Below are 16,207 nucleotides of genomic sequence, written 5' to 3'. Positions count from 1 at the left end.
TCCCTGGGAGGGAAGAGCTGAGCAGACAGCGGCTCGGTGACGTCATGCTAGTTTGCTCGTTTCTTTTGGGGGAATTCTATCCACTAGTTCGGCATTAGGTAGCAATTTTAACCAGAATAGGGATTTGTTTTGGGCCGCTTACCTTTCTGGGTGCCCGACCCAGTCTATGGCAAACATAGAATGCATCCAACCACACGGGGGTTTCTATAGGCCATTGCTCCCCTTGCCTCTCTGAGGGGACCAAGTTCTGGCTTGTGTTCCCCGGTAGGACCCCAAAGCTCCATACACATTACTGATGCTAAAGTCTGACATTAGCATATCAGCCTGTATAGCTCCGGGGAGCCGACGGGGCTTCCCCCAGAAAAGTTCAAATGTAATTGGACTCACCCAAGTGGGATACAAAGCCCAACAAGCCAACCCTACCCTATCTCAAAGGCACTAAGAAACCACTTAGCTGATGAAGGAAACTGGAGCCAGAGCGACAAGGACTACACCAGGGCACGCATCAGATAGAATTGAGGGTAGGGTGAGCCGGCTAACGCGGTGCACTTCCATCGTCCCCTCAAATGAGGGAAAAGGTGGGGAAACTAGCAAGCTCAAGTTTCATGAAATTTTTGTGGTTTGTTTTCATTGCTGGGGGAGTTTTTTTTTGGCTATTTTGAAGCTGTGGTCATGTTTTTAAACCATGCAATAGTTTGTTTTGGTTTGCCTAACTTTCTGGGTGCTTTCCTGTTAGTGGCAAGTATGATTAAACTTTAAATGTGAAGTTTTCTCTGGCCATCGCTCCCTGCGCCTCTCTGAGGGGGGTCAAGTTTTGGCTCGTGGTCACCAGTAGGCCAACAGAACTACGTGACTGATGGCACCTGATAGTATGGCACTGATCAGTGTATGATAGCTTCCCCCCAGAAAATACAATGGTTTTGCCTAGCCAGACATGTTCAGTTTGTCACCCTGCCCAGATGTACACAATTCCCGTCCAAGGGCACTAAGAGGGTGCTTACTTGAGGGAAGAGACAAATTTAATAACTCAGATGATGTAAATAAACTGATAGTCCTATTTGCCAACAAAGGAATATAAACAAAATCATCAGATTTTTAATACAGAGCACCACTTGGTTTCCGAACTTTAGTTATCCGAAACTTCCAGTTTCCCGATTGGGGTTGGGGAGTCATGCTACCCGAACAAAGTTCGGGTAGGAAGGGGTCCACCAAGCGTCACGCCGGCTTGTTGTGGTGGGTGGGAGATGGTCCAGGGTGCCCACTGTGACTTCACAGATTCACGGCCTATTATTCCTATTACAGTATTTTGAATTGCCATAAGGCTGGAATGTTCATTCTGTGCTTTTGTTTTACATATCTGCACAATCAAGAAACATCTGTGCACCATGTTGGCTCCAAATGGACGCATTGCGTCAGTGATGGCTGACTGGTGGGTGGATGGACGATGGAGCTTAGGTGGGAGGCAGTATGAATGAGGGGGGGGGGGAGAATCAGTGAGAGAGGGGGAGAGAGAGATGCTAAGAGGGAGGGGGAGGTAGGGAGAGATGTTAGGAGGTAGGGAGAGATGCTAAGAGGGAGGGGGAGGTAGGGAGAGATGTTAGGAGGTAGGGAGAGATGCTAAGAGGGAGGGGGAGGTAGGGAGAGATGTTAGGAGGTAGGGAGAGATGCTAAGAGGGAGGGGGAGGTAGGGAGAGATGCTAAGAGGGAGGGGGAGGTAGGGAGAGATGCTAGGAGGTAGGCAGGAAGGGACGGAAGTAGTGAGAATTAGGGAGGGAAAGGCAAGCTGGCAGGCACAGGCTGGCAGGCACAGGCAGACAGGCACAGGCAGACAGGCACAGGCAGACAGGCAGGCAGGCTGGCTGGGAAGGAGGCAGGCAGGCAGGCTCGGGTAAGGAAGCGGTCAGCCAAGCGTCGTGCCGGCCCGTGGTGGGTGGGTGGGGGGGTGGGTGATGGTTTAGTTTGCTCACTGACCGTGTCGGGCGCCGCCGGCTACCCTGTGACGTCACAGACTCACGGCCCATTGTTCCCATTGTTTGAATTTGTCACGAGACTGGAGTGTTCATTCCGTGACTTTGTTTTACATATCAGCACAATCAAGGAACATCCGTGCACCATGTCGGCTCCAAATGCACGCATTGTGTCAGTGAAAGCATCTACAAGCGGGTTACGTAAAAGAAAGAGGTCAGTGATGACATTTGAAAAGAAAGTTGAAATAATTAAGAAGGTGGAAAGCGGTGTCCCGAGAAGTGTCGTGTGCGCTGAGTATGGCATTAGTAAAAGTACTGTTTTTGATCTTCTTAAGGCTAAACCTATCATTTTTGACTATTTCTCTAGAAGTGAAAGTGATAAAGCAATACGAAATAGAAAGGTAGTAAGTAAAGCAAAAGTGGAGAGTGTTGATAACGCAGTGTGGGAGTGGTACAAACAGAGACGTGAAGTGACGAAGAAGCCAGTGGCAGGCTGGCTCCTCGTGGAAAAGGCGCGTGAATTTCACCAAGAAATGAAAATTACTCAAAAGTGTGTATACAGTGATGGTTGGCTCAGAAGTTTTAAAACCCGTCATGGCATTAGGTTTATTAAAGTGCATGGTGAAAGACAATCTGCTGATATTGTTGGTGCTGATGAGTATGTGAGTAAATTTGCGGAGATGGTGCAGGAACAAAATTTATCTCCAGAGCAAATTTATAATGCTGATGAGACAGGTTTGTACTGATGTATGCTTCCCACAGAAACGATGGCTCATAGTGGTGAGGACGATCCTTCAAGTGGTTATAAACAGAACAAACAGAGAATTTCTTTGTTGTGCTGTGCAAATGCAGCTGGCATGCACAAATTAAAATTACTTGTGATTGGAATTAGTAAGAACCCCAGGGCTTTAAAGTCAGCCAGGTGCCTCCCTGTGATTTATAAGGACCAGCCAAGTGCGTGGATGTCTCGAGTAATATTTGTCGAGTGGTTTAATAAGAACTTTGTACCCGAGGTGAAGGAGCACCTGAAAAGTGTTGGTCTCCCGCAAAACAGCAAAGTTGTGCTGCTGTTAGATAACAGTTCAACGCATCCACGAGGTGATGAGCTTATAAATGGCAATATTATTGGAACGTTCTTGCCACCCAATACAACCTCAGTGATCCAACCCATGGATCAAGGAATAATTAAGAACCTTAAACACCACTACAAGAGGATGTTTGCCAGACGTCTTAACAATCAGCTTGGAACACTTAAGTACTTTTATAAAGTCTTCACAATAAAGTTAGCTATCTGGACTATTGCTAGTGCGTGGGATGAGGTAAAGCAGACAACACTAAGAAATGGTTGGAAAAAACTTTGGCCCGCGTCAAGTCTGTTTCCTGAGGAAGATGACGAGGCAGATTTTGAAGGATTTGCGGTGAAGAAAGTTAGCGAGAAGAAAAAATTAAGAGAGGAACTCCTAGCCTATGTCAAGGGGATTAAGTCCCCTGAGATTAGAGCAGAACTGGTGACTGAAACAATCGAAGATGACATAGATAGATGGATAGATTTTGATGAAGAAGCCCCAAACAATCGAAACATGACTAATGATGAAATTATAGAATTAGTATGTACAGCAAAAAAGCCAGACGAGTGCAATGAAGAAGATGGAGAGGAAGAGGGAGAGGAAGAGGAAGAGGATGAAGAAATGTTAAAGGAAAAATGTGATATGGAAAAAGTTCAGCAAAATTTTGAATACATTCTGGCATTTATGGACACGAGTTACAGCGAGTTTGAAACTAAGGACATGATGAGTCTGTACAATATGTATATGAAGTTTTTAAAAACAAGAGCCAAGGGAATGAAACAAATGTCAATTACAGAGTCTTTTGCAATGGCTTCCAAGAAAGCTCGCATTGCATCACCTGCACAAATTGCAGGTAAAGGATAATATTCAGAGGTTGAAAATGGGAAATAGATTCACGGAAGATGAAAAGGAAATGTGTGAAACACTAAACGAAAAGTTCCAAAGTGTGTTTGTACAAAATGAAATCTTTAGGGAACCAGATACAATAAGAATTCCAGAGAACAACATAGAACACATAGAGGTGTCTAGAGACGAAGTGGAAAAAATGCTCAAGGAGCTCGGTAAGAACAAAGCAGCTGGCCCAGATGGCGTTTCACCATGGGTTCTGAGAGAATGTGCATCTGAGCTCAGCATTCCACTTCACCTGATCTTTCAGGCATCCCTGTGTACAGGAATCGTAGCAGACGGGTGGAAACAGGCTAACATAGTTCCAATCTACAAAAGTGGCAGCAGGGAAGACCCCCTCAATTATAGACCTGTATCATTGACAAGTGTAATAGTGAAAGTATTGGAAAAACTAATCAAAACTAAATGGGTAGAACACCTAGAGAGAAATGATATAATATCAGACAGACAGTATGGTTTTCGATCTGGAAGATCCTGTGTATCGAATTTACTCAGTTTCTATGATCGAGCCACAGAGATATTACAGGAAAGAGATGGTTGGGTTGACTGCATCTATCTGGACCTAAAAAAGGCTTTCGACAGAGTTCCACATAAGAGGTTGTTCTGGAAACTGGAAAATATTGGAGGGGTGACAGGTAAGCTTCTAACATGGATGAAAAATTTTCTGACTGATAGAAAAATGAGGGCAGTAATCAGAGGCAATGTATCGGAATGGAGAAATGTCACAAGTGGAGTACCACAGGGTTCAGTTCTTGCACCAGTGATGTTTATTGTGTACATAAATGATCTACCAGTTGGTATACAGAATTATATGAACATGTTTGCTGATGAGGCTAAGATAATAGGAAGGATAAGAAATTTAGATGACTGTCATGCCCTTCAAGAAGACCTGGACAAAATAAGTATATGGAGCACCACTTGGCAAATGGAATTTAATGTTAATAAATGTCATGTTATGGAATGTGGAATAGGAGAACATAGACCCCACACAACCTATATATTATGTGAGAAATCTTTAAAGAATTCTGATAAAGAAAGAGATCTAGGAGTGGTTCTAGATAGAAAACTATCACCTGAGGACCACATAAAGACTATTGTGCAAGGAGCCTATGCTATGCTTTCTAACTTCAGAATTGCATTTAAATACATGGATGGCGATATACTAAAGAAATTGTTCATGACTTTTGTTAGGCCAAAGCTAGAATATGCAGCTGTTGTGTGGTGCCCATATCTTAAGAAGCACATCAACAAACTGGAAAAGGTGCAAAGACATGCTACTAAGTGGCTCCCAGAACTGAAGGGCAAGAGCTACGAGGAGAGGTTAGAAGCATTAAATATGCCAAAACTAGAAGACAGAAGAAAAAGAGGTGATATGATCACTACATACAAAATAGTAACAGGAATTGATAAAATCGACAGGGAAGACTTCCTGAGACCTGGAATTTCAAGAACAAGAGGTCATAGATTTAAACTAGCTAAACACAGATGCCGAAGAAATATAAGAAAATTCACCTTCGCAAACAGAGTGGTAGACGGTTGGAACAAGTTAAGTGAGAAGGTGGTGGAGGCCAAGACCGTCAGTAGTTTCAAAGCGTTATATGACAGAGTGCTGGGAAGACGGGACACCACGAGCGTAGCTCTCATCCTGTAACTACACTTAGGTAATTACACTTAGGTAATTACCTGACTCATCGCATGTTGACCCAGTCAACCCAACAACTTCAGTCAATCCAACACCATCAACATCCACCACCACCTCTTCCATGTAAATAACTATGCTTCATCAACATCGATCATCAACATAAGCGAATCAGGACTTCAATTATTGGTGAGTACAAACAAAATACGGTCACGCATTTACGCTATGAACCTGTCGATTTTTTCCCCTAGATTTTTTCAAATTATTTTTTTATTTTTTCCTCCATTTCTCGTATACGAACTTACATGTTAACTGACGGGTCTCGTCCCCAAGGGGTTCGGAAACCAAGTGGTGCTCTGTAGTCCTGGGCTGCTAGAGTAGAAAAACTAAAAATTTACCCCAGGTAACATACAAGTAACTAGAAAATGAACATTTGATGAAGTTATTAGCATAAATATTTATCATAAAAATAAGGATGTGTGATCATACCAAGCAAATGAATCTCATCAATGATGATTAATGAAACTTGCTTCACGTAGCTTCTAGTTTGCCAAGACCGTGATATGCCGTCCCACTTCTCGGGTGTGGTAATAATAACTTGAGCAGCCTGAAATGAATTAACATTTTAGTACTGTACGATTTAGCAATAAAGGTACTAACGTTGCAGACAATTTTAATCTTGATGAATGAAACACTGTATGCACTGGTAGAGCATATGAATACTAATAGAAAACCAATTCTGCAAAATGAGAATCAGAATCAACATAAGCAACCTTTAATTAATTTAACCAGAATATATTAAAAAAAATTGTGTATCTCATATTTACAAATACAGTATAGGTTCAATTAAACTGGTAAAAAACAAAAATCCATTACCTGAATTGCTCTTATATCTGGGGAAACATCACCTGTCAACTCCACTACTCTCTTGTTCAATTTTTCCTGTAATCTCACGCGCCAGTCCTCAACACGTTCCCGTACCAGAGCTTTCAGGGGTGCAATATATACAACCTGAAATCAAATTAAATTTGCACATATCGTGATAATTCATAAACATGAATACCGACAAACTGGCCTAAAGAAATAGTGACAATACCTGCCTGGAATCAACGAGGCTAGAGTTGTAGAAGATGAGCTTTAATGCAAACTTTGCTCAATTATTAATCCTCAATTTGTAGAGGGTAAGCAATTTCAAATGTGCTTAGGAAAGAAAAGAACTCATGGCCAGCAGTCACCATTATAATCAATGGAAGAATATAATCCACGAAGCTCGAGAAAGGATAGGCTGGGATTATATACATGGTAAAATCAAAGCAAAACATGAAGGAAGAATAGGGGAAAATACTGAGGGAGATGCAGATACTGATGCAGAATGGCAAAACTTGGAAAACTTGGTATTCAATTCTCAGGGAGCCCCTTAGTGGCTCCCAGTAGCTATCTCACTCAAGAGTTGTGTTTAGCCTACCTGAGACCAGAGCCAGATGCTCAACCCTCCCTCACAGAGGCACACAGAGCAAATGACAATCTGCCATTACACTGGAAAAGCATCCAGAAAGTCAGTGAAGCTTAACAGACCACTGCTGGGTATACAAGACTCAAAGCCTCAAATCTTCCAGAGAGTTTCCAAAAATGATTCAGTCAAAATAAAATAATTCACCCCAAACTAAGAAGAACATATTGCTGAAACCAGGCAGCTTGGAACACAGTCCTATGCCACCTTGCCACTCAGTTCTCTCACTGATTAACTGTCTAGTGCAAACCTGTAGTGCTACAATCACCATTTTTCAAGGTGGGTCCCAGTGCTCCAAAGCTCAGTGCCACTCTTGGGGGTGGTACTTACAGGGCTCTGTAAGTACCAAGTAGACACCTTGGGAAGTCCTTGGGTCACCAAAGTCACCTTGGGTAGACCCTAACCAAGGTGACTTCCACAAGTCACCTTGGGGTCTACCTCTGTAGTTCTTTTGCTGCTTGGTAATTGACCGCCCTGAGTGTGTTGGGGGATTTCCTCCTCCCTTGTTTACCTTTGGGTAAGGGGTAGTTTACACTGGTAGGGGTGCAGGATACTGCACAACTAGTTATCACCTACTGTAGCGGCCGGCTTTGTTCCGCCTGGGTATGTTGTCCTCTTGCGGGGTTTTTCTTTTGTTTTTGTTTATCCTGCTTGGTGGAGAGGGGGGGGCTGACTTTGGTTCATTGTTCCCTATCTATGTTAGGTTAGTTACCTATCTGTGTTCTGGGTGGTACCCCTGTGCTTGGTCCCCCGGGAGTGGACACGTCCCAGGGGTTCAGTTTTTAAAGGTTTGATTGGTACACTTAGGCACCGGTTTGCAGTACCCTGCCAGGGCTTAAACTTAGCGATACCAGTCTAAGAGCCCTGGGAAACTACGCAAGGGTGCAAGGGGGTCCAATGGATGCGGCCCCTGGGTCCCCTCTTGCTTTGTTTGATTTTGAGAGTTGCTCCGTTCCCTTGTCTCAGGGTGACTCTTTTTGTTTTTGCCTCTGTCACACTGCCTGCTGGGTTGGGATACTTTCGATCCAGAGTCCGGCAAGACTTATTACTTGTTTGTGACTCAATTCACTCAATCAACTGATGACTTTATCCAGGTACTGTACAGGTGGCCCCAGCATTGCATGCTAGATTTGGATTGCTGCAACGCGCTAGGTTGTTTGCTTCCCCTGGAAGCCCCGTGGCTGCCCTGTTTTGCTTATAGGGACCTGAACTTGAGGGCGTTGGTCGCTTAGGCCTTGGTTCAGTCGGATTATTCCTCTGTTATTAAGCCATCTTTTTTCAAGTTTGGGTCTTCATCTTCATTTTGGGTTTGTTATGAGGTTCCAGAGTCATCCTGGGCTAGTGGACTGTCCTGTGTTGTTGTTGGATGCTTGGAGTACTTTCTGTCGTACCCGCTCACTAAAGTGGTGTGAAGCATTGACTTACCTGGCTTACCTTAGTAAGTAAGTCCAGGCTTACCTGGGGGGGGGGAGGGGGGGAGGAATGGGGGGCCAATTTGAGCACCTCAATGCGTGTTTGTTTGCCCCTGCCCTTCCGCGAGAAGTTGGCATAGTTCAGCTTCACATGCAGGTTCCCTCCCTTTCAGTTGCATTGGTGTCTGAGGACTTGTGCGCTCGTGGCTTACTGGCTTCGGTCTTGCAGTTCTTTTCCTTCCTGGAGCTGTCTTCAGATTGGCTTAAGGAAGATGTGAAAACGCTTAGGGCTGTTCCTGGATGTGGTGCCTTGGTCTCGGCAGCGGGTGCGTTGCCTGCAATGCTGAAGCTGTTTGCACCAATCCTGCGGGATGCGGTGTCGCAGTTTTTTTGCTTCGCTTCTCGCATGTCGGCAGGTGGTGCTCGCTTCCTCGCTGGAATCTGCGTGGGCCTGACTCTTAAGCTTTTGTCGTCTTATTATTCCTAGCTGTTTGCAAAGTCTGCAGTTGGGCAGTTTCTGCAGGCAGCCTCTTTTAATTGTCGTCCGATGTCGGACTTGTTGGTCCTTTGGGGGTTCCAAGGGAGGTTCCTCCCGGAAGAGTCATGCGTAGGTCCGGGTTCATCTCGTCACGGTAGGCAGCTGGTGCCAGTTTCTGAGCCAGCACCGCCTTTGGACCTGTCTTTGTCTGGTAAGCGTGGTGGTTGGTATGTGCTTAAGTTGGGTTATCGTAAGGGGTGTCGGCCCTATCGCAATTCACCGCACTGACAGGATGATGGGGGGAGGCTTAAGCTGTTCGCTCACACCTGGTCTCAAGATTAGTGGACTGTTCGGGTCATTTTCGATGACCTGCTGTGGCATTAGATGGTCCCTCCACTTTTGGGGGTTTGGGGCTGGTGGGGCAGGCCTCTTCTCCTGCACTCTGTCAGGTCATCTTGGAGTAGGTACACTTCAGCGTGGTCGAAACGATGACGTCCCCCAGGTGGGTCTCCCATCTGTCCCCAGTCCAAAAACGGGACTGTGCGGACCTGCAGTTCATTCTGAACTTGTCCTGTCTGAACCGCTGAGTCTTTTACCCCCTCCTTTTGGAGTACCACTCTGTCCCAGGTCCGGCTTCTTATGGAACTGGATGTTTAGATGGTGTCTCTGGACCTCCAGGACGCGTATTGGCACATCCCAATTCATCTGGGGTTTAGAGATTGGCTCGGTTTTATTGTGGGGCGTCTCGGATAGCTCTTTCGTTGTCATCCATTCGGGTTGAACCTGGCACCTTGCATGTTCACACACCTTACCCGGGTTGTGGTGGCACGTCTGCATCTCTTAGGTCTTCGGGTGCTGGCCTACCTTGACGACTGGTTGGTCTGGGCTCCCAGCCGGTGCACGTGTCTGCTCGCCAGGGATCTGGTTTTTCCCAGCTCGCCGGGTTTGGGTTCCTGGTGAACTGGCGGAAGTCCCATTTGGTTCCATCTCAGGTTCAGACTTGGTTGGGTCTTCTGTGGAATTCTCGCACCGCTTCCTTAAATGTCCCTCCAGAGTCCCTGCTTCGGCTGCGGTCCTGCCCAAGTTTCTATGGGCTCCTGAATCACTCAGTGGTTGCTTGAGGGTTTGTGCGGGAACCTGAACTATGCCGGGATAGTTTACCCGCCGGGTTGGGTTTGACTTCGTTGGCTGTTCTGGTTCCTTTGGGGACGTCCCTTCCGCCTCTCTCACAATCGCTAGGTTCGGCCTCCTAGGGCGGTGCGCCAGATGCAGCACAGCCGGTTTCCTCTTTCGGTTTTTCGGGGTTCAGTGCCTTTGTTCTTTGAGCCACTGGCATTTGGGGATTCGGTGTGGTCCTTGGGTCTTTAGTGACCCAAGGTCCTTGGCCGAGTGTTTAGTGTCTTCTGATAGAAACGTTGATGTACATATAATGCAGTAATACTTCCCTTTTAGAGTTTTATATATATATATGGTGATGGGAAAAATAATTATATATGGATAAAGTGATGACCTGTTGTATTTAATGTACTTTCTCCTTTTGTTTTACTTGCATTACTGAGCTCACTCCTTGAAAGCCTCTACTAACTTGGGGCTGGATACCAGAACTTTCATACCATCAGAAAGAACCCGGTTGTGTCCCATTAGGGCCGTAACAAAAGTCATTTTGACCCCTAGTGCCCCGAGGGTTAACCCCTTAACTGCGCCGCCTCCAAATATGACACCCCCCCCCCCCCCAGTGCGCAGGAAATAAATTCTCTGGAAAAAATTGTTTTGTGTTTTTTAAAGTGTCAAAAACCCTTCCCCCAGTATGGGTATGTCAAAAAAAATTGCAAATTGTACTTACTTTGGCTGCTATGGAGTCCGTAAGTTGGTGCGTGACATCACCAGTCCTCGTTCGACCGTGACGTACGTTCTCGGGGCCAGTAGGGCACCCGGGGCAGAGCGCGCGAGTTGCCGCGAATATATTTATGTTCATTTTTTGCGCACAGTTCCAAATACATTTTATTTGTTTTTATGTGCTAATTCTATATATAATTTTTACGTGCTAATCCTAAATATATATATGTATAATGAACACGTACACTATATTATGGCAGTAAAACATCCGTACTGTCCGAAGACACTGTGTTACGTGCATGACACTTGTGTACACATATGTTGCACATATTTACCATGTATCATGCTAATTTATGTATATATACACTCTAGTTACATACTGTCACACACTATATACATTCACCATCAACACATTCAGAACACCTCGAGTGTGAGCAGCCACACCCAGCCAGCCCTCCCTCACTCCTCCAACATTGTATTTGCCAACATTGCTCCTCCCATTATACAGTTATTCACACCAATGTTTCATGTTCATTTATGCATATTTACAACATATGTACACACTATACACTGTCACACACTATATACATTCACCATCAACACATTCAGAACACCACGAGTGTGAGCAGCCACACCCAGACAGGCAATCCCTTCCTCCAATATCTTACTCACCAACATTGCTCCTCCCACCATACTGTTATTGTTTTTATTACACTATTAACACATGTTATATATACCTATCTACTTGTTTTATTTACCAGAACTATGCAAGTAAGCCGGTATTGTGACCAAACAGTACAGTGGCCACCATACACTGCATGGGAAATCACACAGCAGACGATGCTACGATTACGACGTCACCTTCCTCACCAAAAAGCTCCTCTCAACATACTCCTGTTGCTGTTATTACACTACATACACACACACTGTATATACCCATGTAAATATGTGTTCCCCATAACGAACCACGAAGCTAGTATGGTGAGCAAAACAAGAGTGGTTGCCACACACAGTGAGGCTACCTCAATTCTCTCCCTTCCACCCTCCCTCACCAAAATTCCTCCTTCCACAATTCTATGCACAACGCTAATTATAACCACAATCCTGGTTACAAATTCCTGTAAATGAATAATTGACCACAAATTTATTTTGAAAAGGAACCTAAGAAGTCGTTTGAAGATTCCTAGATGGATGAAATAATGCTATGGTGCTGTGGCTAGCGCTATGAACATCGTGAACAACATTGAATCACTGATATTTGAACATTGTACCCAGTCATTATCACACTCAGGCTCTTCTATAATACTATCATGGCTAAATAATACACGTTATATATATATTTTGACATTATTAGGCGATGATGTGGTCACACGCTAAAGAGCAGTGCTGTGCGCTCATGCAGCGAGCGCCAGCCTTGGTTGCTCACTCACTACTGAGACTCTCACATCTGGGAATGTGGACCGAAATTTTGTTTAAAGATGGCGTCTGTTTACAAGAGCCCTGAGGAAGTTGATGTGAACCCCATGTAGCCACGGGAGTTTTGAATGGAACGTGAAAAATACAAATACCCGGAGGCGCGTAGCGCACCCCAGACGTGGGCCTGCAGGCGCGTTGCGCAGTTAAAGGGTTAAGGGAAATAAGATACTGGCACTATACCTTAGCTTCTGGTGTTTCACGGAAGACTCTAAACATGGCAATCTCGGCAGCAATTGTTTTACCCGAGCCAGTGGGAGCTCCCAGCAATACATTGTTGTCAGTGTGGTACAGGCAGTGGAAGAGCTGAGTTTGAATGGGGTTGAAGTGTGTGAAACTGTAGAGCTTCTCTAACTCACTGTTGTTCAATGCTGTTATTGGTAATGGATCAAGATCCAGTAGATCTGTTGGAAAAAATGACATTCATATTATAGACATTTATTACTTAAATAAGTTCACTGCAAACACTTGAAGAAAACTTTGTGGATCAGAGGCCTCAGGGTAGTCCACGGAGGTGGTGACATATTTGTACAAGCTAGAAGTATGCAGAGGGCCACATGCTTTCCCAATCTCTCGAGACTGAGATGAACAAATAATCTGTTGTGTCCGGATAAGTGGTTCATCATCTTGAGAAGCTAGGGGAAAAATTAAAAATTTTGTTGCAGAAATGACAGTATTTTGTTTGTACTCAACATTATGAGAAATTCTGATCTGCTTGTTAACATGAAGATTATAGTTGATTGAGCATTATTATTTAGATGGATAAGGTGGGAGTGGATGCTGATAGTGCTGGGTTGACCAAAGTGAAGATTAAGGGGGACTTTGAATGGTTTTGGAAAAGTTGTTCAATGTCAACCAATATTTTTTGACTAGTTGTATATGAAAAGGGCTGCAATTGTTCCAAGTTTCAGTATTGCAGCCTAAATAGAAAGGGAGATATATATTTTTTTTATTTTCAACGAAAATTACACATTTTCGAGGGACTTCAAACCTTTCAACTTTTCAGATATAATCATTCTATGACACTTTTCTGACACATTAGCATATAATTAAGGATCTGAGATTTGGGAATTTCCAAAACATCTTTAGTTTTCCTAATACAAGTAGTCAAAATTCCCCCAAAAAACCAGCGTTGAATGTAATGAAACGCCATTTTCTGGGTGAGCCCCTACGGCTCCCTGGAGCTTATCGGGCTAATGTATGTTATGTTAGACCGGGACATTAGCTAAGGAGTTCAGACCTACCAGGGACCAGCGCCAGAACCTGGCCCCTTCAGAGAGGTTTCAGGGAGCAATGGCCCTGGAAAACCCCATATGGTTGGGGGTTTTCCTTATCTGCCATCGACCTGGGTTAGGCACCCAGAAAGGTAGGCGTAACAAAACAAACCCCACATGGTAAGAAACTACAACAAAAACCGAACAGAGAGGTAGAAAACTCCCTACAATCCCAAGGAAACAAGCAAACAAGCAAACATCACACTTTACTGCCGCGCCGATCGTCCGCGCAGCCCTCCCCACCCCGGGAGGGGGAGGGGGGAGCCCCGGACCTACCGCGCCGGCTGCCAAGCTCCAGTTCGGAAGCTAAGCTTCAACCAACGCGAAAAAAACGCCGACCGGTGGGAGGGAGGGTTTCCAGGGAGCCTCCGGGGCTCACCCAGAAAATGGCGTTTCATTACATTCAACGCTGGTTTTCTGTGGGGAGCCCCTACGGCTCCCTGGAGCTTCATACCCAAAGAGAAGGAAAAGAAAGGGCTAACCCAAGAGGCGGCCGCCACAAACTCTGCAACGCAAAGCCAAGACAACCGGTCGCAAACCTGCGACCCAAGGCAACAAGAACGCCCAAGAACAGACGCACATATGGATGGGCGACCAAAAACCTGTGCTACCCACAAATCCCTGCGCCCGAAATGAGCCCGAGACGTCACCAACACGGCAGCAATTGCTGCAAACGTCTGAACAGCACGGGCGCAAAGACAGACCGCAGGCTGGAAGAAGGAAAACACTGCGGGCGACCTGGAAGACCCGAGCCCTGAAAGCAGGGAACGAAGGAACCGGATCAACCACAGCGCATCCCCAGACACGGTACGCCGGCAACAGCAAAAAGCACAACCAGACAACACAGGACGCACCCCCCGGCCAAACCAATCAAGCACCAATACCCCAAGAACCCCTCCGGAAAGCAGCCGTCACGACCAGCGCCAGGACAGAGAAAGGCTGCACACCTATAAAGCTACCACAAGTACCAAAGAGCAGGAAACTGAACCAAAGGGGCTACCACAAACTGAGGGGAAGATAAGAAGGTACCCTGAACAAGGACCAGGATGGCTCAGGCGACGCATGAGCAGGCCGGAGAGGAAACAAAACACGAGAAAACGTAAGAAACGTCATACTGTCTCCAAGACGAAGCTCGCAGGTGGAACACCGTCAACAAAGCCACCTGAACACCATAGAGATGGTGATACCCGCGTCAAAACACCAGACGCGAAGAGCCAAGGAGAAGGCCGAAGCAGTCACGGACAGGACCGATTCGGCCTGCTGAAAGAGGCGAAGCCTCAGGAAAAACGCCCCGGGTACGGACACCTATCAAGCAGCGTCTGAAAATTTCAGAAGGCCGGGCCGGCCACCAAGGAACCATAAGGACTGTTCTCGTGGGAATGGGCTGCAACCGAGCCAGAAACCGAAGCAACAGCTGGACCGGGAGAAGAGGAACAGGTACCCCCCACCTCGACCAGTCCTGCCGAAAGCCTCCACCGTGAAGTCCTCGCAGGTGGGAAGGGCGCCACAAAATGGGCGACGCCTAGACCACGCCGACCCGAAGACGTCCATGGCCAGGAGTCCATATGCCCGACAGAGCCAACAAAACGAATCGGCGACGACTGGCCAACCCACGAAGAGGAATGAACCGAGACAGCTGTCCGCCAGGACGCAGGACACACCCCGGACACGAACCACACGGTTAGCCAAACCCCTGTGGTACCGGCAAGAACCACCAGAGAACAGTCCAAACAGAGCTGAATGGTAGAGTACCTAGTGAACCAAACCCTCCGAAGCGCAAACCAGACAGCCAGGAACACCCGAACCGTGCTGTGAGCCCGACTGACAGAGACTCCATCAACCTCGGCCGACCTGGTGAGCACTGGTCACAAAGCCCCAGCCGAGAGACGACCCGTCCGTGAACACATCGAGCGAAGGCTCAGGGAGGTGCCAAGGCACGGAACCCCGAAAACCCCAAAGAGGAAGCTGGTGACGCAGCACCAACACAAGATCCCTGGAGGAACCCAAGGAATGCAAGAGGCGGAAGGGGAGTCTCCGCAGGAACCAACCGACGCCGTAGCCAAACCCGACTCCGCGGGCAGACAAGCACGCCGAAGTGCAGACTCCCGCACAACCGCCCAAGCAACCGCTGAGCAACCCGGGACCCCCTCCTCAACAGCCAAAGGCGGGACCACAGCCGCAGTAACACTTCTGGAGGGAAGACAATGAGGGGCCCAAGAGCCGTAAACAAGGCCCAGGTCCGAACCCGGGACAGAAACAGATGGAAAACCCCCCAGATCACCAGGAAACTAAACCCGGCGATCTGGAAAGAACCATCCCCTGACGAGCAGACAAGCGGACTGACTGGGAGCCCACACCAGCCAGTCGTCGAGGTAGGCCAGACACCGAATCTCAGACTCAGACAGGGCACTAAGATCCGGTAAAGATGCAAAGAGTATACGAAGTGCCCATGACAAAATAGGGAAGGCAATAAAAACCTGAAGCCCCACCACCAACCGTGCTAGCCCCAGAAAACTTGGAGAGGAACGTGCCAAGAAGTGACCTGGAGGTCCAGGGCCACCATCCATGCACCCGGCCCTAACAGAATCCGAACAGGAGACAACATTCCTCCGAGGAGGGCAGAGGATCCAGGGCGCAGACTGAAG

At 46.7% G+C, this 16,207-nt stretch overlaps 1 protein-coding gene across 1 annotated transcript in view; it reads right to left on the bottom strand.

The window, feature by feature from the left end:
* The window catches only part of obe (activating signal cointegrator 1 complex subunit obelus), a 565,443-nt gene that overhangs the window by 217,066 nt on the left and 332,170 nt on the right, over window positions 1-16,207 (bottom strand). Inside the window, exons 29-31 of the mRNA XM_069330748.1 lie at window positions 12,472-12,692; window positions 6,456-6,590; window positions 6,069-6,186 (exon numbers count right to left, since the gene is read on the bottom strand). Coding sequence (XP_069186849.1) covers window positions 6,069-6,186; window positions 6,456-6,590; window positions 12,472-12,692 — 474 coding nt within the window. The remainder of the gene's footprint in view (window positions 1-6,068; window positions 6,187-6,455; window positions 6,591-12,471; window positions 12,693-16,207) is intronic.

Source organism: Procambarus clarkii, chromosome 24 (assembly GCF_040958095.1).
Source record: "Procambarus clarkii isolate CNS0578487 chromosome 24, FALCON_Pclarkii_2.0, whole genome shotgun sequence".
Lineage (NCBI taxonomy): Eukaryota > Metazoa > Arthropoda > Malacostraca > Decapoda > Cambaridae > Procambarus > Procambarus clarkii.
The sequence above is the reverse complement of the archived record's forward strand: the minus strand, read 5'-3'. Positions and strand labels throughout refer to the sequence as shown.